Genomic DNA, 22430 nt, shown 5'->3' on the forward strand with positions numbered 1-22430 from the left:
AGTTGTACTCCCTCTTTGATTCCTGGTCCACCCAAACTTTAAAACCAACTGTCTGGGAAGGGCACCAGCATTTCTGTTCAGACAGTGCTGAATGAATCAATTGACTTCATGGCTTATTATCATCTCTCTGATTCTTGCCCATCTTTCTCCACCCCACAGGTGTTAACAACTTTTTAAGGTCTTGATGTTCTGCTATTCAATCTAGCCTTCTTCATTTTTGCTGTCTGTTAGCAATTCCTGTTTTAGTTCATAGCCCTGCAGGCTGTTGTTAGGTCAAACTAAAAACCTTAATTTGGGTGTAGTAATATTAACTCAGGTAAAAAAAAAATGACTGATAGCAAAGTATCAGAGATACTGTATGGTCAAAATGCTTGAAAATACTAAATTTTGTTTTACGAATCTGAAAAAAGATGAACATTTAACTGTAATGACTATAGAACCATTGAAACAATCTCTTTTGACTATTTGGACTATTTTTGCCTAGTTTGTTGTATGTTTTAACCTTAATACATAATCTAGCAAATTAGTACACTTTCCAAAAAGTTATACTTACTTTTCCTTTGATCTAAACTGAATAATATAGCGCTAAACCCTTGACATATTGGTAAAGCGTGTAGGTTGTCTTTAACTGGAGAAAAATGTGATGTATATGTAATAATACACCACACCTTTTCCACTCCCTCCTTTCAAAACTGTAGATCCACCCATGGTACAATAGACATAAAGACTAATTATAATAAGCAGCTAGTAATATATGATGATACATACTTGATGTAAGAATTTCTAACGTATAAAAAGAGTAGGGTAGATCTGCACTTTAGGTTTGTGTTTAATCCTGCACTATCCCTGTTGTTGGCCAGTCTGATCATCTGGTTTATAGTATGAATAAAAGGTACACTAAGTTTTTAAATCACTGAAGCTGCTGTGTGCTTATTTCAACCATGTTGTAGTGGGACAAGGCCAGTTGTGGGAAGCAATAACAGTTTTTACTTGTTTTTTTTTTTAACTACTGAAAAATAGAGTAGCTCTGTTGCAAAGAACTCAGAGAGGCCATAACAGATTTGAATGTTCTGACACTGTGGCTTCCTATTTGCAATCTCTGGGCTTATCTTGTGAATAACTTGAAGGTGTTTACATGCCCCAAACTGGTAATATTGCATGGTACCTTGCAGCACCTTTAAAAGGATCTCATGGCACTCCCAGCTACTGACACCCTGGTTGAGAATCACTGGATTAGGGGTAAACCCCCATGGTCTTCTTCAGGTGTAGACAGAATCAGCTGTGTAAATAGTTATTTTGTATGAAATTGTTTGTTGTTGCTTTATGTTTCTCCATTTATCCTACCCTTAAATCTGCTGCACATTCTAACCGTGGGCCTTTTTTCATTTATTTTCATTATAACTTTCTATCATATTTAATGTCAGAAAACCTGCATTTTTAGAATTTTAAGAACAGAAATGGCCAGGCTACAGGAAGTTCAGAAGTACCAGAAACATGTCAGCACTGGTTGTGACCAAAAATGGCAGGAAAGTTTAAAGAGAAGAGTGTCATTCATAAACCACAAGCCTTTTGTTTCAGACCATGCAGGGTAATACATACTGTGATATGTGGAGTTGTACTTTATGGGGCTGTATGAGCCCATTCATCTCAAGTATACCACCTTTCTTGGGACAAGGTTTTTGCCAGGGGAAGATAAGAAGATTTACATAACCATTAATTTACTGGCTTCGCTCCAATCGCTCATGTCTATGCTGAATCCTGCTGTGCTTGGCCTGCAGATGTTTCTCCACAGCTTCCCTAGAATCTTTCTTCTTTGACTGTGAAACCACACTGGTTCTGCTTCAAGGGACCTCACCAGCAGAGAAGCAAAATTTGCCACACTAACTTGCAGCTGCTTCATTTCACAGCCAGTTTCTGTGTACTTAACATGACACCCCTTCATTAGTGGGGCTGCAGTTTGTAAATTAATGTGTGAAATAATTTTTTTTCAGTGAGCAAAAAATCTCTCAGATACACAGCATGGAGAGAATCAGCCATACTCCATTTCTCAATATTTCATATTTGGCCTGAAAATGAGTATTATAAAAATTAGCTAATAGTACAGGCGTGGCCACAAGCGGCATGGACACCACAAGTGTCACAGGTGCCACAAGCGGCATAGGCATTTTGTGTGTGCCATGTGGCTGATTGGGGAAGGGGCAGGCAGTACAGTGGCAAACAACAGGGACCAAAAAGGAGAGCAGGAGTTTGGTCAGGGAGCACAAGGCAGGGAGCAGAAAGCAGAGCAGCAGATTGGACAGGAGAGGGGGATCAGAGTGGCACTTGGGGACAGTGATTTGTGGCATGCCTTCTAAAAAGGTTGGCCCCTACTGCAGTTGGAAATATATTCTTTGAAAACTATAAGAAATCAAAATAGGAACTTAATGCAAGTGACTCCTGAAACCAGAGCTGTTCCAATAATATAAAAAGACATGTTTGGTCAGGTGCAATACCAAGCCTTTGTTCCATCCCAGTGGGACAAATCTAGAAGTGTCCTTTTATCCCTGTGACTTTAAATAGTTTTCTGTAGATGTTGCAGCCCAGGGTGTTCCAGAGATGGTATTTTTTAACCTGGGCTGCTGTAAGCCCCGGCATAGCGAGGGCCTGAAGTAATATAATAGGTTCATCTACCTTATCCTATGATATCCAGTTGTTATTTATAAATAAGATACAACCTCCCTGTACCTCCTGTTTTTTACCTGCCACAACTTTGATATTGTTTGTTGTTAAGGAAGTGGAGAGTCCTCAGACCAGTAACAGCCTAACATGTAGCCTTAAGCATCTGGTCAGGCTAGTCCCCCTACCCAAGGGTTTTATCCACCCTCACCGATACAGTGCTTCCTTTTTAAGGGGTTGCTCTCACAGGTTTCTGAGGGCTTATCAGGGCTTCAGCTATAAGCCTAGGCCCCCTTTTTTCTCTCTGGCTGCACCCTGCCTTGTTCCACCAATTAAGACTTTAGCTTCTAGGGTATAGGCCTGGCCTTGATGGCAACCCATCCCCTTGGGACTCTGTCTCAGCATGCTACTTTCTGTCTCTCAGCTTGGGAATGTCTCCTGGCCCCTATAACGGGGGGCACACCCCATCACCCCTGTTTGTGGCGTATTCTTCCCCTGTAGCTATGATTTGGTCAACCAGTCACAAGTCCAAACTGAAGAAAAAACACAAGCCAGCTGCTTCAGAAGAAAAGAAGTAGGGTCTCAACCAGGTTTATCTCAAACTGGTTTCTGCCATTTTGAAACTGGTTATGTGCACTGAACTTATGTTCTGTTATAGGTTTAAACCAGTTTCTGATCACTTAAACTGGTTTATGTGTAACTTTTGTCCCTCACCTTCGTGGCCCCAGGCTGGGCTTAAATCCCCCAGCCTAATCTCCTTCTGGCCACATGACTGGATCTGCTGCACCCAGTGACCAGGTGCAGCAGATAGCCAGTTGCATGGTCCTTACAAAACCTGGTCCACCTGCCCTGCTAATATTAACTGCTTACCTTTTCAGGCTGCACTAGTAACAGGGGCAGGAGGTTCCTGTTACAGTGACAAAATGATAAATAGTTTGGAAGGCAAGCTATATGAGGAGAGGTTGAAGGAAATAAGTTCAATTTTTGGAAAAGGAGCTTAAGAGGGGACATGATAGCAGTCTTCAAATATCTGAAGGGCTGCCTTGAAAGAGAGAGAGAATGCTTTTTCTTTCTAGCTGTATGAAGTAGGATGTGGACCAGTAGCTTGAAGTTGCAGCAGATAAGCTTAGACTGGAGATCAGGAACAACTTCACGGTTAGAACAGTTAGGCAGTGGAATAGACTATATATAGCAGGGGTGGGCAATTATTTTGGGTGAAGGGCCACTTACCCAGTTTTGGCAAGCTGTCGAGGGCCACATGGGTAGCCCCGCCCCTTGACAGGTGCTCCCCCTTGGCAGGCGGCCCCTCCCCCAGTCACCATCTTGGGACCATTGTCCCAGAGCCAGCACCGGTGGAGCCCAGAACGGGGCGCAGGCTGGCAGGGGTCTGTGGAGCCAGGTTGGGCTGCACCAGCAGGGAGAAGGAGGAGCTGACCCAGCTCCATAGAGCCCCTGCCAGCCAGGACCCTGTACCCCTGCTGACCTGCTCTGGGCTCTGCCAGCGCTGGCCCCATGACACTAGCGCTGGCCTCATGACACTGGTGCAGGCCCTCTGCTCCCACACCTGCTCACTCCCAGTGCCCCCCAGCCCCATGGTACAGGAGTGGGGGCAGTGCGCAGCTCCAACACCCTGCTCCCCGGCAGGGAACCAGCTGGTGCAGAATGCGGGAAAAGCAGCCCCTTGCCTGCCTTGTGGCCGGCGTTCCCTGCTGCAGCCCACACGGGGCTGTCCAGAGCAGGCACAGGCAGCCCCAGGTGGGCTGCAAGTGGCTTCAGTGTGGGGCACCGGCCACGAGGCGGGTGAGGGGTTGCTTTTCCGCAGGCTCAGCTTCTTCCCAGACTCCTTCCCTGCCCTCCTGCCCCCACACCCCCTTACCTGAGGTTCCCACACCGCATGGTTCCAGGCCAGGCGGGGCTGGGGGGGCCCTGCTGTTGCGGGAGCCTTCCAGGCTTCCCCTGGGTCCTACTGCCCCTGGTTCCTGTCATTTTTGACAGGAACCAAAGACAGATTAATATCAATTTTCTAAATTTTTTAGGGGCCCCACAGGCCAGATAGAATGGCCTTGCAGGCCACATCCAGCCCATGGACCGTATTTTGCCCACCGCTGCCATATAGGGAAGTTGTGGTATCTCCATCACGGGACATCTTCAGGAAGAGGTTAGATAAGCATTGGTCAGGGATGATCTGGTTTCTATATCTGTGCTATACTATGGATATTGTTCATGCTTCTGGGCTTTGCTGGTTGCTTCACAGGGCTGGGATGGCATTTTTTTTCTTTCCTGTTGCTACCTGTGCCAGAGGCATTTTTTGCCTTCCTCTGGTTGCAGCCAAGGCTGTGCTGTGCTAGTGCTCCTGCTGGGACTAAAACCCAGAAGTCCTTGGCTAAAACCCAGAAGAATCTTGCTCATTTGCTTAAGGTCAGACTGATTACTACATTTGGGGTCAGGAAGGAATTTTACTCTGTCAGGTCAGGTTGGTATGGACTATGAGGGGTTTTGCTTTCCTGTGTGGACTGGGGTGTGGTCATCTTCCTTGAATCTCTGAAACATGTTTTAACAATTCTTGCAGCAGTAGGACATTGGCCACCATTGTTTTACCTGTGGCAAGTTAGGGCATTATGCTTTGTAGTTGCATGACAGGGTTGCCCATGTAGTTTTAGTAATAGGTTAGACAAGGTTTTGCTTGGGATGATTTGGATAGGGATGATCCTGCCTCAGGCAGGGGGATAGACTGACCTCCAGAGGGTCCGTTCCAGCCCTGCTTTTCTAAGATTCCATAATGATTTCTATATCTGCATAAACTTCATAGATTTCTGCATAGATTTCTATATCTGAATATCTGTTGACTTCAGTGGAGCTGTACTTGTCTATAATAATTAAGGATCTAGTCTATTATGTTTTCTGTCAAGAAAACAATGGCTGCCTGCATACTGAAATACTGTATCGAGTTAAATACTGTTAATGAACTGATTAAACAACAGGAACAAATTTCAGTGCTCAGTTACACTGATGCAACCCCTGTTGACACTAATACAAGTGTGCTTAAGGGCAGGTTTTGGCAGGTAGGAGGCTGGGGAGGATTAAGGAAAGAAGAATTGCATTGGCCTCCAGCTTTTTATGCCATTTAAGCCATTAGCAGATTAAATACTCTAGAAAAGTGTGGGAGATACAGTAAGTTGTGTCAGAGCATGGAGCAGAATGCTGTCATGCCTCAGAATTTGGAATTGTTAAAAATGGTAAAAATCAAGTACAGAAATGAACAGTAGATCTAGGCTTTGTAGTTTCCTCCCCCAGAAATGGGGGAAGAGAAGGGAAGGTAATAGGATTCCTGAGTTTACAGAGCCCTTATGCAGCCTTTTTGTGAAGTATGATATATAGACATAGGAGACTAATTTTTTTATTAAAATAAAGACATGAACTGAAGACAAATATCCTGTCTTTATTATTAGATCTACTCTTGGGAGATATTGAATTTTGTTCTCTGCTCCATTTTTGCCTGTACTGTGCTTTCATATTCTCACAATGTAAATTAAATTGAAATAATTGAAACATACTTGTTAAACTAGACACTAATTATAGCATCATTAAAATGTTAAAGATGTTCATACGGAAAAAGAATCTGGAAGGTAGATATGTTGGGGAGGTGTATACACAAACTTTTAACAATCAGTGTGCTAAGATGGATTCTCCATTCTTGCACCAGTTTTATGTTAGTGCAACCCCACTGAAATCTGTAGACTTACACCAGCGTAGCACTGGACAGGAGAACGAGACCACTGCATCTTTTTTCTTTTTATTCTCATTTACAGAATGGGAAAAAAACCTATTAGCTGGCAGCTCGAGATATGTAAAAATGGTACTGGAGCAAGTAAAAGCATCATAGTTCCTGAGAGTCAGGACGAGGACATAGGCTGATGGACTGTTAGATGAAATGGGCTACTAGTCAGAGGAATAGGTAGCTAGTGTAGTTACAAAGAAAACTCCTTTGCCGCAGTGTGGGGCGTGAGAAGAGGCTGAGATTAACCTACATCAGTGATTGCATGTAAATACGTTCATGTTCACAGTCCCTGAAAATACATGTGCGTGTGGAACAATACCCATCCCATATGTCAGGATATACTGTTGTCGATAAAAATAACTGTTCTTATTTTCCTAAAAGACTGAGGGTTTTTACAATGATCTTAACACAAGAACAAATGGGAACATTGAATAAATTAGGTTGGGAATCTGGAGGAGGTTTGTAACCTTCAAGGGAGCAGCATTCTGGAACAGCCTTCCAGTAGCAGTAGTGGGTGCTGGGAAGCCTTATCTGCTTTTAAGACAAAACTTGTGAATTGAATTGTGTGGCATGTTTGCCAGGAATAGCAAGAAACTAGACTTGCCACAGGAGATCCCTTCTGCATTAAGCCCACACATGTGAAATATATTTAGCGAAGCACAGTCTTGAGCTTGATGCAGATGTTTTGTAAGAGACTAGAAACAAGTCATATGCATGGACATAATCATAAGGAGTACTTAACAGCACCAGTAGGCAGCAATAGTGGAGGAGAACTATTTGGTATGACCCGAAGTATGTTATACACTACATGGTTGGTATATTATAGTTTTTTTAATATAAATTTGAAATAAATGGTTTAGTCTGAAATAAATTGGATAATAATGAGTAAGAACAAATGCAAAGTACAGCACTTAAGAAAAGCACAATGAAAAACATAAATACAAAATGGGGAACATAGCCAGGCTGAAGAAAGTACTGCAAAGGGTACTGAAAAAAAGAAGCTGGAAGTTAAATTGGATCACTTAGGGCACATTTACATGTGCACCTCATGGCGCAGTTGTTACTGCACCATCATTTAGGACTTGCTTTAGGAAGTTCTAAATGATGGCGCAGTAACAACTGTCTACATGTGACGCTTACTGCGCCATCCTGGTGGTGCATGGTTATTTTTAGCAGCTACATCACTGTAGTGATGCACTATAGCGAGGTAGTTCATCACTACAGTAACATAGCATCAGTGTCACGGTTTGTGCCAACTACTGCTACATCACCGTAGCAACAAGCTATGTCGCTGTAGCATCACGTGTAGATGCACCCATAGTGAATGAGTCACTAGTGTAATATTGTCACAATTAAAAGCACATTGAGGTATACTTGCAGGAAGGTTATATTCAAGTCACTGGAAGTGATTCTTCTATCATATTCAGCATTGGTGAATCCTCACCTAGAGTGTTGTGTCCAGTTTTGGGCACCACGCTTCAGGAAAGATGTCAAAAAATTGGGAAAAAGTCTAGAGGAGAGCAATAAAACATGATTATGGGTCCAGAAAGTGTAATGTATGAGAGAGGCTGAAAGAAATATGTAGCCTAGAAAAGAGAAGCCTGAGTTAGGGATTTGGTAGCAAAAGGGTTGAAGGGGACAATTAATTGTACTTTGTTCATAGAAAACTAGACAAAAAGTAATAGGTTTAAATTAAAAAAATGGGAAACTTAGGTTGAATATTAAGAACATTCTAGCTACAAGGGTAGTTAAGCACTGGAACACATTACCTGGAGAGGTTGCACAATTCCCTTCATTGGAAGATTTTAAATACAGGCTAGATAAACATTTGCTTTAATGGTTTGAGCAGGAGTTTGGACTAGATGCCTTCCTGAGATCCTTTTGAGCCATACTTTCTGTGATTCTATTTTTATATTTATTTTCTCATTCACAGTCTCAGATTGGGTCAGCAATAGCATTTTCTTTTCTACGAAGGCAAACCTATGTTTATAAGACCAAAACATAGGGGGAAAATTAAGATGCAAGAGAGGAAACCCTAGGAAACTAATAGTGCAGGCAGAATACAGAGAAATGCCTTTAGATTTTCATAACAGTGATAATGTTGTATGGCCTTGAGAGGAGACCACAGCTGGAAAATTGGCACAACCATATTTTTGCCAGAGTGATAAAAATAAATCTGAAATCTCACCTACTTGTGAATGGTCAGGAATCTTTCCTATTTCCAAATGACATTTGGAATTTTCAGAAGTGCCTGAGTGATTTAGGAACATAAGTTTCACCAGAATTCTATCCCACCTGCCTTTCTTGTCCAGAAAATAGTAATCTTGTGATCTAGTGATTTCTGTAGTTAATTACTGTTTCTTTGAAGTATTGTGACAAAACAGTTAGCACCCTGTTGTATTCCCATGGAAGGCAAAGGCTCCTTTCGCCTTAAATTAGACCGGTTATCTTTTGTCTTTGTCTTAACAAGGCAAATGGGTTAAGCCCATGATGGAGAAAATAGTATTACAATGAAGCATTTGATTTTAGTTTCAGTCCTTGAATGAATATAAGAAGCATAAAGGAGGCTAGATAGTCACCTTGCCGGGGTCATTTGACCCCAGTACTCTTTTCTGCCATGGCAGGGGGTTGGACTTGATGATCTGCTCAGGTCCCTTCCAACCCTACCGACTATGAAACTATAAAACAGGGTTTTAAACCAATTTTCCTACCACCTTGACAGTACCTCTTTGCCTACTGCAGTACACATGATTTAATTCTTTAGTCCCTATTTATTTTCTTTCATCTGACACTTATTTTCTTCTTTCCTTTCAGATACCAAATATTAGTGGTTAATCAAGAGAAGAAAACATGACCAACAACCCAGCAAACATCGCTAACCACCTGCCATACTTTTTTGGCAATATTACACGTGAAGAAGCAGAAGAATACCTGATGCATGAGCGGCTGAGTGAGGGACTATATCTATTGCGCCAAAGTCGAAACTATCTTGGTGGTTTTGCTTTGTCCTTGGTACATGAAAGGAGGGTTCATCATTACACAATTGAGAGGGAATTGAGTGGCTCATATGCCATTGCAGGAGGGAAGTCCCATGCAAGTCCTGCTGAACTCATTCACTATCATACAGAAGAAGAGGATGGCTTGGTCTGTCTACTTAGAAAACCTTGCAACCGGCCACCAGGTGTTGAGCCCAAAACTGGACCATTTGAAGATCTAAAAGAGAACCTCATCAGAGAATATGTTAAACAAACTTGGAACCTGCAGGTAAATTCAGACCTGTGTTTGTACTAAGATGCTTCTCTCTGAATCAGTGATTAAGTTGTATGGCTTCCAGCTGTTGCTATTGCTATGTGGTAGTGTGGTTTGTGATGATACTTACGTAATTGCTTGTGTTTCATGAGCCATTATTTTTAATAGATTTTAATAAACTGGACATAAATGTATTTCTTCTAGAAATTTTACAAGGTTTATAATTATTTTAAAATGCCACCAGGTCAAATCCCTTACTACATTAGGCTATGTTATATCACATCTCTCCACATCAATATGACTTAAAAACATACCAAACAAGGAGTACAGGTAGCAGTTAAACATACAAAGTGTGTATGCACATGAGTACACTGGTGTATGTGCACACCGTTTTTTGTTTAATGTCCCTTTCTGGTATTCTTTGTTTGCATGGTGTTTAGTTAGATTATCTACAACTTGTACCTTTGCTTCCTACATGCCTGTGAAGCATTTATCACGTTCTTTTGTCCCATATATGTTATATAGTGGGAGGGCACAGTCATAGGAAAAACTGGATAGCAGTAGGATGGCTTACGGTCAGGGCTTCTGGAACTGAAGGCTACAATGAAAATATATTAATTCAGAGCATCTTCGGCTGCCTTGACTGCATTCCATCCACCATTACCCATTTCCTGAGCTATCCTAGCTCCTTATATGCTGTTTTGCCACCTTATTGGCAGGTTCCTAAAAAGTAAAAATGCTTAGTTTAACATACAATAGCCAACAAAAACAAAGAAACTCAGAGGTTGTTCTTGAATCATGCTATACTTGTAAATGTACCTGATTTGTAAGTGTTGTAAATTGTGATTGATATGGACACCTTCTAAAGAAGTGATACTGTTATTTTTTTAATGGTTTCCAAAAAAAACCTTTTTTCTTTATGATATAGTCCCTAAACTGTCATCAAGATTCTGGTATGTAAGTGAGATCACTACTGTTGCTCTGTGGGCTTATATGACTCAGAATTGCAATGCACATACAGTTAAATAAATTACATTATAGAATACTTCAATTAGATTATTATTATTACGTAATTAATTTATATTGTGGTCTCATTTATAGGTGATTTATTATTTTCCTCTGTTACTGGTTATCTTTACTGTCTGTTTTCTACCCTAGAAATATAGGTAAATCCTCAATTACCTGAACATCTACCTTAAAAGTAAAAAATTATGTGGCACTAAATTTATTTAATCTCAAACTCTAATTGTTCACAGGATCTGGATGTTCACCATTTCAACAATTGGCATTACATGATTCTACAATTGTGTAAAAATTATGTGATTGTAATTTTCATTGCATATGACAGAATGTAGTTTAACTCACCCCTTTTTCCACTGTCCAGGGTCATGCCTTGGAACAAGCTATTATTAGTCAAAAGCCACAGCTGGAGAAGCTGATTGCCACTACTGCCCATGAGAAGATGCCATGGTTCCATGGGACGATCTCTCGAGAAGAATCAGAGCATCGCATCCGTATAGGAACAAAAACTAATGGAAAATTTCTGTGAGTACTGTCTTCTTCAGTATGGCTAGTTACCAACGCTGTTGCCCAACAGTTTGCTTAACTGAATTTTGAATGAGACTCTGAGCAAAGATTTGGGTCATTCATTGTGAGAAATCCCAATACAATGCAACATCCATTGCTGTAACCATTTCAATCTAACCAAAAGTCTTCAAGACCAGTGAAAATATGTAGTGAAAGCAAGGGTCATATTGTATTTAAGTAAGCGTTAAGGTTAATTCTGTGTGAAGCAAAATAGGAGTTCAGGGTGTCAAGAAAAAGCCATTCAGCCTTATATTTGAGTGAGGGTATCAAAACAGTGAAAAGAACACTGATAAACAGCCTATGTTGGCAACTTTTAATATCCATAATTGTTATTTTTCAAAAAATCAATAACAACAGTATATTTTGCAATTTAGCAGCAACAAGAATCTAACCAAATACTCATAATTTCTCTGTCTAGTTCTATTTTGTGTCTCTCTCTTTATCCATTTTCTCAACACCTTTACTGGAATAACTGAGTACCAACCGGATGTTCAGGGTGGCGGTTAGTCAAGGCCAGTTTGCATTCAAGTCATAGCATGTAGAAATGTTATTTTCTCCCACATTTTTTAAAGATAGAAGGTTACCTTTACAGGAAACATTAAGAAAATTACCATCAAGCTTTTCATACACTAAAATTGTATTTAAATTCCATTGCTTGTATCTTTATCCGTGACACTTTTTAAATTATGGTTTACTGTCTGCATCTGTGTGGAAAAGTAAGGGCACATTGTCTGCCTACCTGCTGTCCTGCATGGGCTGTATACCTGATGGAGAATAGAGTCCATTGACTTCTACAGGGCTGCTACTGCCCCTCTAACAAACAGGACAGGGACTAAAGGGAGATTTGGCTCTGCCTCAAAACTTGCCAGCCACTTCAGCTTAGTCAGTGCAAGAGAGGAAGTCACGGGTTACTGGTACAAGCCAGAAGCATATTACTTTCATACTGGGGGCAGGGACTGTAGTGACAGAGCATCCTCTGGTTTGTTCCTGGTCCAGTGCAACTATACACCTGGGTCAGGACAGATTACAAAGTGACAGCTTAGTCCTGGGTCACTCTCCTGTGTTCCTGTAATTATTTACCCAATATGTGTTTTACACTGTAGAAGTTAAGAAATAGAACACTTTTTTGATTAGAGAACTGAAACAGTAACACCACAACTGCTGTGATACAAAGGAATAAGGCTTCAGCTTACACAGCACATGTTCTATAAATTCTCCTTACTCAACAACAATTTATATCACTGTGTATGGTATGAGTCTACCATACTGGTACAAACTAAGTACTAAGCATACTCTTGTTACTTTTGAATATGTCTGCTCTAGGACAGACCACATCATTTTCTACTTCCTGGTTGAGACAAGCAAGTCTGACAGCTATTGAAATATAGGATTTTTTTAGCTTTCCAGTGGGTGTTCCTAGCTTTTAGGATTTACTTCCTCTGTGCATTAGGACAGACAACTTGGCATCTCTAGCAGCTTGCTTGAGGCTGTTGTTTTGTTTCCTAAAAACTGTATATGCCTCATAGAAATGGCTTCCAAAACTGAAGATGCCTCAGGGGGACTCACTTGTTGTGACAGAAATCTCAAGTCAGGTTGAGGTCAGATGAAAAGGAAATGAAGGAATGCTAAATTTGGATAGAGACAAGCTGTTTCAAGGGTGTTCAGTAGCTTTGCCAGCTACCCTAGATCAACTTCTATCATCTGACTTTTTAGTCTAGACAAGAATCATTCTGGCTTTTCCCTAAAATAAAAAGATAGATAAAGTTATCTTGTGCTTCTTCATACTCTTCTGCAGTGATTGCTAGGGCCTGTTCTCCTAAGTCTGCTAGTCTCCAACCTCCAACATTTACTTTGTATGCGCAACTTGAGTAAGCATCCAATAAAAGGGTCCAAGCGTGATCACCTATTGTCCTTCTGGAGAATGTTGTAGGTAGTTTGGGATCATCAAATATAGAATGTTTTTACAGTTATTGAGTATGAAGATAATCAGGAAAAAAGACTTTGAAAGGGCTTCTCTTATTATGAAGAAATGGCAAGTGAGAGCCTAAATTCACATGTAAATTCTGACCTGGGTGTAAATTGCATCTGGTCAGCCCAACAGGCAGACTCATGCCTGCTGTCTAGCCACATGGCTGCACTCTTTGTGCGCTCTCGTGCCTCAGCCAGCCCCACCACTGCCTGACCTCATGACCCGAAGCCCAGGGCTGACCTGCCAAGCCTGCTGCCAGCCTGGGGCTGCTCCATCCCAGGTTAAGGTGCTGTAGTCCCAGGCACATGTGTAGATGCTGTGCCTGGGAGCCATTAACTCCAATGTGAACTGTGCTGGTGTTTATTGCATCACACTATACAGGGACAGGCAATTATTTCAGGTGGAGGGCCACTTACCGAGTTTTGGTAAACCATCAAGGACCTCAAGGGTAGATCTGCCCCTTGTCAGGTGTCCCACCCCCTTGGTTGCCATCTTGGGACCGGAAGTTCCACCTCCTAACCCCTGACCTTTGCCACCAGAAGTCACTCCCCTTGTCCCCCAGAAGTACTCCTTTCAGCAAGGGGGCATACCAGCTTGGAACCAGAAAAATACCAAATTCTACAAATCAAACATGAACTACAACAAATATTTTTGTCCTGATTTACATACGTTTGTGTAGTGTACATAGAGGTGATAGTATAATAGATTAAATGAAGTCTTACTCTTGTATATTGCAGGAGGGTGCAAGTGGGTGGTTATGGGTGTGTGGGGTGTCAGGATGGGTGTGGTGTGGGGGGGCGGATAGGCATAGGGGTGTGGGGGGGTGTATGTGGAGTGGGGGACTTTGTGGGTGGATGTGTGGGGTGTGGGTGGACATAGGGTTTGAGCTGGTGCGCCGTGGCCAGCGCTGATGGGGGCCCAGCAGGACCATGGGACACGGGCTAGCGGGGGTTCTTTGGAGCCGAGCTGGGCTGCGCCAGCAGGGAGAGAGGGGAGCTGGCCCAGGTCCCCAGAGCCCCTCTCAGACTGGGCCTCGCGTTCCTGCCACCCCACCCTGGGCCCCTGCCAGTGCTGGCGCTGGCCCTGGCATACTGGCACATGCCCCATACTCCCACCCAGTTGTTGTTTCACTCCACAGGCTCTTGCTACCCCTCCCTCTTGCCTTCTTCAGCCATTTCCCTGTTCCCCACCCACCGCCTGCACCACGTGGCATGTGGTTCCTGGCTGCAGCGCCAGAACTGCAGGAGCCAGCCCAGCCCAGCCCTGAGGACTGGGGCAATCACATGCAGTCCTCCCATGCCTCCCTGCCCCCTCCTTCTTATCTGAATTTCCCTCTGGCACAGGAAGACAGGAACAGCCCCAGGGTCCCAGGCCAGAAGCCTCTGCTAGGCATAGGCTTCCAGCTGGGAGTGGGAGGGAGGGGGCTGTGCGGTGGAGTCAGTCTAACCTTGCTGCTGTGGCTGCTTATTCCTGCCTTTGGCTCCTGTCATCTATGACAGGGAGCCAGGGGCAGATAAATATTCATTTTCTAAATTTTTAGGGGCCTTGCGGGCCAAATAGAATGGCCTGGTGGGCCAAATCCAGCCTGCAAGCCATATTTTGCTCACCCCTGCACTAATAGACCTTGTAGATGCTCCCACCAGTTCTTTGTGTATGTTCTGCTGTTAAGTCCTGCTTCAGCGAGGGTCAGTTCAGAATTACCAGTGGTGGGAATCCTGCCCATTTGTGCTCTTTGCCCAATGACTTCACTGGCAGATGTAATTAGAAAAGTTTGGGTTACATGCTGTTTGCCAGCTAGCAGTTGACATTGACAGACAGGACATGTCCCTCATGTCCCTGCAAGTTAAAAGCTGGTAGAAAGAGAAATCCTTAAATAACCAATCTTAGTGCAATAATAAGTGTTCCTCTGCAATCAGGTATGTTATTCATTATATTTGATGGAAATTTTGGGTACATTTGCATTGTATCTCTTGAAAAGAATAAGTCCTTATGTTACCCCCAGTTAGTGAGACACAGATAGCATCAAGGTAAGAGGCAAGTAATGTTGGCTACTGCCAAAAGAATTCTCTTCTGCAGTGTTGGTTCATAAAAAAAGTTTGCCTCTCTTCCCCCAACAATTTGATGGAAAATTGAAGACAAATTCAGTGATATAACCACCAGCAAGGAGGCCACCCTAAACCTGATTCATTCTGTTTCCCCCCTCATCTCCTTCTTTTATTCACCCTCCACTTTTTCTCCAACAAGCAGGGAAAGTTGCCATCATCACAGACAGAGACTTACCATTTCTAATTCAGAGAATCCTTGTTAGAAATTAAACTAGGTAGAGTAAAGGGAGCCTAACTGGGGTGCACTTATTGTTCCTACTGAAAGAGCAGCAACTCTCCCAGTAAAAACTGAAAAGTGAATATGTAACCTATCATATACCTGATTACATTTGATTTCTCTTACATATAACTAGATTTGCAATACCTTTTCCAATGAGAGTTTCAAATGAGGTTGGATATGCATTCCTGCCTTCCTAAAAGTGTTCTTGTATTTTTTTCTATCTAGTTTCAGAAGTGCCTGTATCAAGATTCATCCAGCTCACCTCACCCATCTCATGTACATGGAGTTGAGAAACTGATTGTCTTTTCTATGTTCAAAAAAAGTTTCTTGATCTCTTTTTTGCAGTCTTAGATACTGATCATTAGTTCTTCCGTAAAGCTGCTGGCTTTCCAGCTGCTTATGAAATCTCATTCTGGATGCTAGAAAACATGCTTGAAACTCTAAATGCTTAAGAGTAATGAAGAAGTTTCCTTCTCTTAAGCTAAAGTTTTCAGTTAATATAAACCCAACTTGTAGAATGAGTAAATATGTTTTCTGCCTATATCTTCCCTTCATTTGTGGGATTTGTATATATATTTTTCTTAAAAAAATAATTCTTCTCTTGCTCCCTATTCCAGTGGTGTCAAAGTACTATTCTTAGACACCTTATGTCTCTTTGTTGCCATTAGAGGAAAACTTGGAAATGTTATCTACCTCATACTAATAATTGATACAAAAGGGAATTGTTCATGTTTTAATGCTGTGACAAAGCACAAAAGGCTATTGTGGATTAAAGATTCTCTCTTAAAGCCAAACAGATACCTTTCTAACAAGGCCAAACATTTCTAAATGTCCAGTAGGCATAGCAGCCTCACAGGCGCAGAAAGCAGAAAGCTCTACCCCTGGAATTTGTGAGGTAGCCACCTAGGAATCTCCTTATTTATTTTCATATGCAGTTTTATTTTTTAATTTGCCCACTGACACTCAGTAACTGTGAGGTCCTTCACATGCCACTGCAATGCATGATCGCCTTCCTTGGTTCACTGCTTGTAGAATTCTCTCTGTAATTTCCATTGCTGGATGGGCTGGGGGAAGAGGACTCTAATGAGTAGAACTGCCAATGTGTTACTTCCTGATGCTTTGTTGTGCAGCACAACAGTTTTACTAAAGGTACAGTATTCCATACATACGTTTGACAGTTGGCCATGAAAGTCTTCTTCTGTGAGTTTCTTTATTATTTGAAATGCTCTTGACTGACAACTTTGTCTATTCTTAAAGAAACTGCATTGGGCATGTAATCTAATATCACTAGAAAATTGCTTTATTACTGCCTTTTGCTCCTTGTGGATCATTTTTCAGTTCTTAACAGGTTAGCTAGTTGTGTTGGCACTTTGTCCCTCATGTAAAGTTGCATTTACTAAATCTAGAAAATACACTGGCATTTGCTGATGAGATGGTGGAAAGATAAATTCAGATTTTTTGTATTATTTATATGAGAAATAACTTTAACAGGAGTTTACTTTCTTAAGAAGTAGGAACAACATGTTCACCACTTCAGAACACGGAAACAGAGGGGGCCTCAAAAGCTACAGAGTAATACCCCAACCATCAGTCCCCCCCAGAGGACCAAGATAAAGTGGCATTCATGAAATGGTCTGAAAAGTAGCCTGAAAATACAGTAGCTAAATGAGATACTGTTCTAAGATTTATTAGTATTTTATTTTTTTTATGCAAGGGTCCCAAATTTCATCAAAGATTAGGATGTTTATGATTTTTCCAAGAAGTTGTATTTTTGTTTGCATAAATTTAGAATGTGATTATCACTGGTAGTTATTCCATAGTGTATACTGAGCAGTTACCAAGTTAAAAAATAACCTCCCAAAAAAGCATTTCCTATTAGTAACAGAAATGTAGTATCTAAAATATCAGATTTCTCTAGCACTGAATAGGAACTCACAGTAGTAGTTCTATCTTATGTCATCGTATATCCCTTATTAGTGTTAGAGGTGCTTATTCTACATCTACCTTTGAATTTGTATATGTAGTTATATAGGTATTTGTTTATAAAATGATATCCTTTAAGATTTAAAAGCCTGGTTTAGAATTTCTGAAGCCTGAAGTTAGGTTCTAACATATTTGTGAATATAAACATTCGGGAGTAAATGCCTGTACCTGCAACTTCTCTAATAATCAGTGCTTATAATTACATGAGACATTGTTCCTCTTACCAGAAGATTCATAGCTACAGAGAGTTTGAATTATAAGTCATAATGAACCAAAACATTAGTTTGTCACAAGAATACTTACACTACACACTTGAGTTTGCTGATAACAAGTATATGTCATTAATGTGACTAATGTCCCCTCTACTGTAATTTAAGATCTATCATATCCGATGACACTAAAGGTCAAGGGTATTTTGCATACTGGAACAACTGATGCAAGTTTTGATTTCATATTTTAAAATATCTGTACTTTTAAAGGTCAAGTTACAGTTTTTCAAGTGTTTGCTTCTCTTTCAAAATACTCTCTGATCTAACTCCTGTCACGTGTAATGCAATTGGTAACCATTTTTATTATTCATGTAGTCCTAAATAGGGTTAGTAATTGCTGACATAAGCCACCATGAAAACAAAAATAGTTTACAATACTTTAGTAATTGAAGAACTGGAAAATTCTGCCCAGCATTCTGCTGATGAAGGCTAGGTAAAGATTTCTCTTTCTCACTGCTGTAATACAGAGTAGTGTATATACGTACACATATACATACACATACTGTCCAAATTGATTGGAAAACATAAAATGATGACCATACTGTAGATTACTTCATATTCTCCCACCTTACATAAGACTTGCTTCTATCCCTCCTTTGGATAAATTTCCAAGGGAGAAGTGCCACTAGCCAATGAGAAAGACATGCCCCCATCAGTATTTTATCGAGTATTTCCTTCCTCCATTCTCTGCTGATTGCAGAAAGTAAATCACCCATCCAATCAGTGATAGATGTATGTATCAAAATGTATGATAGGTTTGAAGTTGGGTATCTTTCCCATAAGTACTAGATTATCTCCAGTCCTTGTAAAAATTTCCCATGACTTCTCTTTAGTAAACTGCAGTGACACAGCCAAGAATTTTGGACTTCTGATCAATTCACAGTTGGGCAGATGCCACTGGCAGATTACCACTACAACTCTTATGGCATCTTAAGGCTATGTCTGCACTACAAAATATTGTGTCAGTCAAAAGAGTGAAGAAGGGATGTGATCCCCGATCAAGGTTGCTATGCAGAAGACCCTACTGCAGATGCTATTATAACAGCGAATTCCCTTTATCCAGTGTAGCTTTGGGGTGGGGGAGATAGGTGAGGAAAGGAGGGGAGCAGGAACTGGAACAAATTAATGTGCTGGTAATATAGACAGATGGGACCTGGCTACCAGCCAATAGCTGAGCTAGCTGAGATTTCCCTAGCACTCTGATGCTGAATTCTGCAACGTACAGAGTATTCCACAACAGCTCTGAGTGTAGTTACAAGGAGAAAAAAATTAATTATGTAAAAGACAAATGCAGTCAGTACATCCTTCCTTGCATGACTTTGTTTGAGACTGCATTGAATTTATTTAATGCTGCCCTCATATTTCTTGTATTGAATGTGGTGCACATATCTGGAATAATGATGCCTAGCCACAACGTAAAAGCCATTGAGGGGGAAAGCTGGACTTATTGGAAAACAATCAGGGATGGATTGGGGTTGGAGGAAGGCAATTTGAAGTTTTGATACCACAGAACTTCTGGGATGAAGGTTCTGATGCTGAGGGAGAGAAGTCTGAGGCACCAGTGAAGATATTAAGACATTCATGTATCTGTGATTCATCAGTCTTTGAGTTCCACAGCATTTGAAAGCCAGCCTTTTTGCTACTCATTTCTCCCTGTTTGTCCTAGTGATAGAATTATAAGAATTTTCCACTTTATCAATCCACAGTGCATTTTGCAATCTAGTTTTATTTTTCCTTAGGTTTTATTTTTTTAAAGAGAGGGATAATTTGTAAGCAGAAAGAACTGAGATAAAATAGAGATGTTATCAGAGAAAACAGCGTTTCATTGTGGTTTCAAGGTTCTTTGGGTAAATGTGATCTCTTTTATTAGACCAACTAAATAGTTGGAAAAAATTGTTTTTTGCAAGCTTTTGAGCACAAACAGACTTCTTTAGGCATAGGGAGAGTTGGCTGTTGTTTTGTGTTCCCCTGGGTGGAATATTAATAGAAGCCACTATGCAAAGTGCAGATCTGTGAAAATGCAGATGCGTGGCAGTGAGGATCAGGGGCCTTGGAAGACAATAGGTGTGAGACAGGTAGGTGTTGGGGAGAGGAAACAGGAGGGATAAAAATGTAACTGGTAAAATATAGAGAGATTACCTAGGGTTATCTGATGGCAGGCAGGTTATAATGTGCCATAAAGCCAATGTCTATATTTAGTCCATGATTTTTTGCATCCAGTAAATTTATGAAGTGAAGTTCATAGGTGCCTCTACAAAAGGTGTTTTGTAAACATTGTGGCTTCAGAATTACTGACAGCTGTCAGTTGTCATTTAAGTATCTAAGAAAGCCTAGGGCAGACTGAATGCAAGAATTAAAAAATCAATTGAAGGATTGCAATAAATAATTTTCAGTTGTTAAGTTTATAACAAAGTTTGTGTGTAAAACATATAAATAAGGTGAATAAAATGTATAAATAATATACAGTGGAAAGATTTAAGTACCAATGTGTTCCACCAACTTTTGCTCTGCACATAATCCTGCTGTCAGTGAAATCAGTGGGATTTTTAATTAGCACCTGTGGAAGAAGGAACAAGTTCATGGTGTGCAGATTTTAACTATTATATTTTACTTTTGTAAATGTATGTAAGGGTTGGCAGAGTGCAAGAATGGGTAGTATTTTACTGCTGCTGTCTTTAAATAATCTTGCCAAAAAAAGGCAAGATTAAAATATGTCATGCTCATTAAAAAAGATTTGAGAGATTTAGTTTATTATTATCATTCTAACGCCTACACTGCAATCTACTTAAGAGCCATAAATATTGTACAGCACATTTAAAACACACTGTGCAATCAAGTATTTTGTCTTTGTTTTGTTTTTATTTTTTCAAAATTATTATACAACGGTTTTGGTTTATACAAAGTAATGTGGGTAAACCCAGATCTGTTGTGGTGGCATGGATTAACATTGATCCTCACCCTGAACATAAAAGCTTCTAACGGAATGGGTTTCAGAGAGCCTCATGTAATTTTCAGGTAATTTTCTCTTCTCCCATTTCACTGTAACTTTTAGATTTGTTCAAATTCAATGGTCAAAGGTAGCACATGATTGGGGGAATTTTTGATGAGTCCTAAGCAGCGTGTGGTTAGCAAGAGTTTTTGAGGCTTAGTTTAACCCCAGAAACCATGATCATTTTCATAATTTATAAAACCAAAATGAAATTGTGAAACAGTGCCCAGGATCATTTCCACTATCTCACTAAATGTTTAGGGCATTTATACATATACTCCAGGGCTAGTTACAGACAGTAAAAAATCCTGAAACTGAATCGATTCAGTCTTTGCATACTAGTCTAAGCTACAAAGATTAAACAAAGAAACAACTGGACACACATTTACCTTTGATTCATAAATTGCAGCCACATGCCTGGAGTGACTCAGGCCAGAAGCCGGGGACACTAGAGCATGGCTGTCTGATACTTCTTCTTCTTGGTGCCCCAGAAGTCTCTGGGATCTGCAGTCCAGCATAACAACAGCAGGACTCTGCAGGGTTGCACTCACTTCCTCTTCCTGCTTACAGGTGCCTCTGGTTTTTGTGGTCCACAGTAACAGCCAACAGTAACTTTCAGTAAGTTTAGCAGGGCAGGACAGCTCTGTACTCAGGAGAAGGGGGGCTTAACCCCTCTCCCTGGCCCCAGAACGCATCCAGGTTAGCCTGGGGGTGGGGGTAAGGGGACAGTCCCTACCTCTCTCCCCTCCAACCCTTCTTTGCTAGAGCAGAGAACAGTGCCCAGCCCAGGGCTAGAAAGCATGCTGGGATGCAGGGGGACTCTGATTTAACTTGAACTAGGAAGGGGTCTGGGACAGAAGTTTCATAAACTGGTTTGACCCAAATCAGTTAAGTCTGATACTACATTCAACCAGGTTTATCTTAAACCAGTTTCAGCCATTTTGAAACTGGTTTATGTGCACTGACCTTCTGTTCCATTACACGTTTAAACCAGTTTTTGATGACTTAAACCAGTTTATATATAACTTGTGTCCCTACCTAGCCCAGGAGTGGAGGGGTGCTTTAATTAGAGTGGCTTCACAACCCACTCTAAGTAAAGTGCCCAGAGCGCCTCATGTATCAGCATCCCTGAGCCTTAAAATGGTGGTCGGGTGCTTTATCTACAGCTCGTCAAACAAGCTTTAGATAAAGCACCCCCGCTGCCATTTTGAAGTGCGGGGACACTGATGCATGAGACATGGGAGGCTGCTGGATCATGGTAATTGCCATGATTAATCAAGCCTGCTCCAAAGCACTGGATTTACAGCATGTCAAAGCAGCCTCCCTGCTCATGTATAGGCACCCCTAGATTTGAGTTGTGACAATGTATTTGCAGGGCCTAGATACAAGGTCAATCTCAGGCCCAGATTTAGGGTCACTAAGGTGGGATTTTGACACACTTTTATCCAGGGACTCTCCAAAGCAAACTACAAACACTGTATAAGAAGAAGGACCAGAACCCAAATTCCCTCCATCCCCTCCCCCTAGTGAGTTTTCTTACAACTAGGTTTGAGACTCGTGCTCCATCTCATTGCATCTAGAATTCTGCATATTGGCACAACTTCAGCAGAGGGAGTGGAAGATGCT

At 41.2% G+C, this 22430-nt stretch overlaps 1 protein-coding gene across 3 annotated transcripts in view; it reads left to right on the forward strand.

The window, feature by feature from the left end:
• Nucleotides 1–22430, forward strand: part of SYK (spleen associated tyrosine kinase) — a 76203-nt gene that overhangs the window by 22305 nt on the left and 31468 nt on the right. For all 3 annotated transcript variants that reach the window (XM_019478172.2, XM_014608740.3, XM_014608739.3), the window contains 2 exons: nucleotides 9248–9697; nucleotides 11067–11227. In XM_019478172.2, the coding sequence (XP_019333717.1) occupies nucleotides 9284–9697; nucleotides 11067–11227 (575 nt within the window). In that variant the 5' untranslated portion in view covers nucleotides 9248–9283. The remainder of the gene's footprint in view (nucleotides 1–9247; nucleotides 9698–11066; nucleotides 11228–22430) is intronic.

This window comes from Alligator mississippiensis, chromosome 3 (genome assembly GCF_030867095.1).
Source record: "Alligator mississippiensis isolate rAllMis1 chromosome 3, rAllMis1, whole genome shotgun sequence".
Classification (NCBI taxonomy): domain Eukaryota; kingdom Metazoa; phylum Chordata; order Crocodylia; family Alligatoridae; genus Alligator; species Alligator mississippiensis.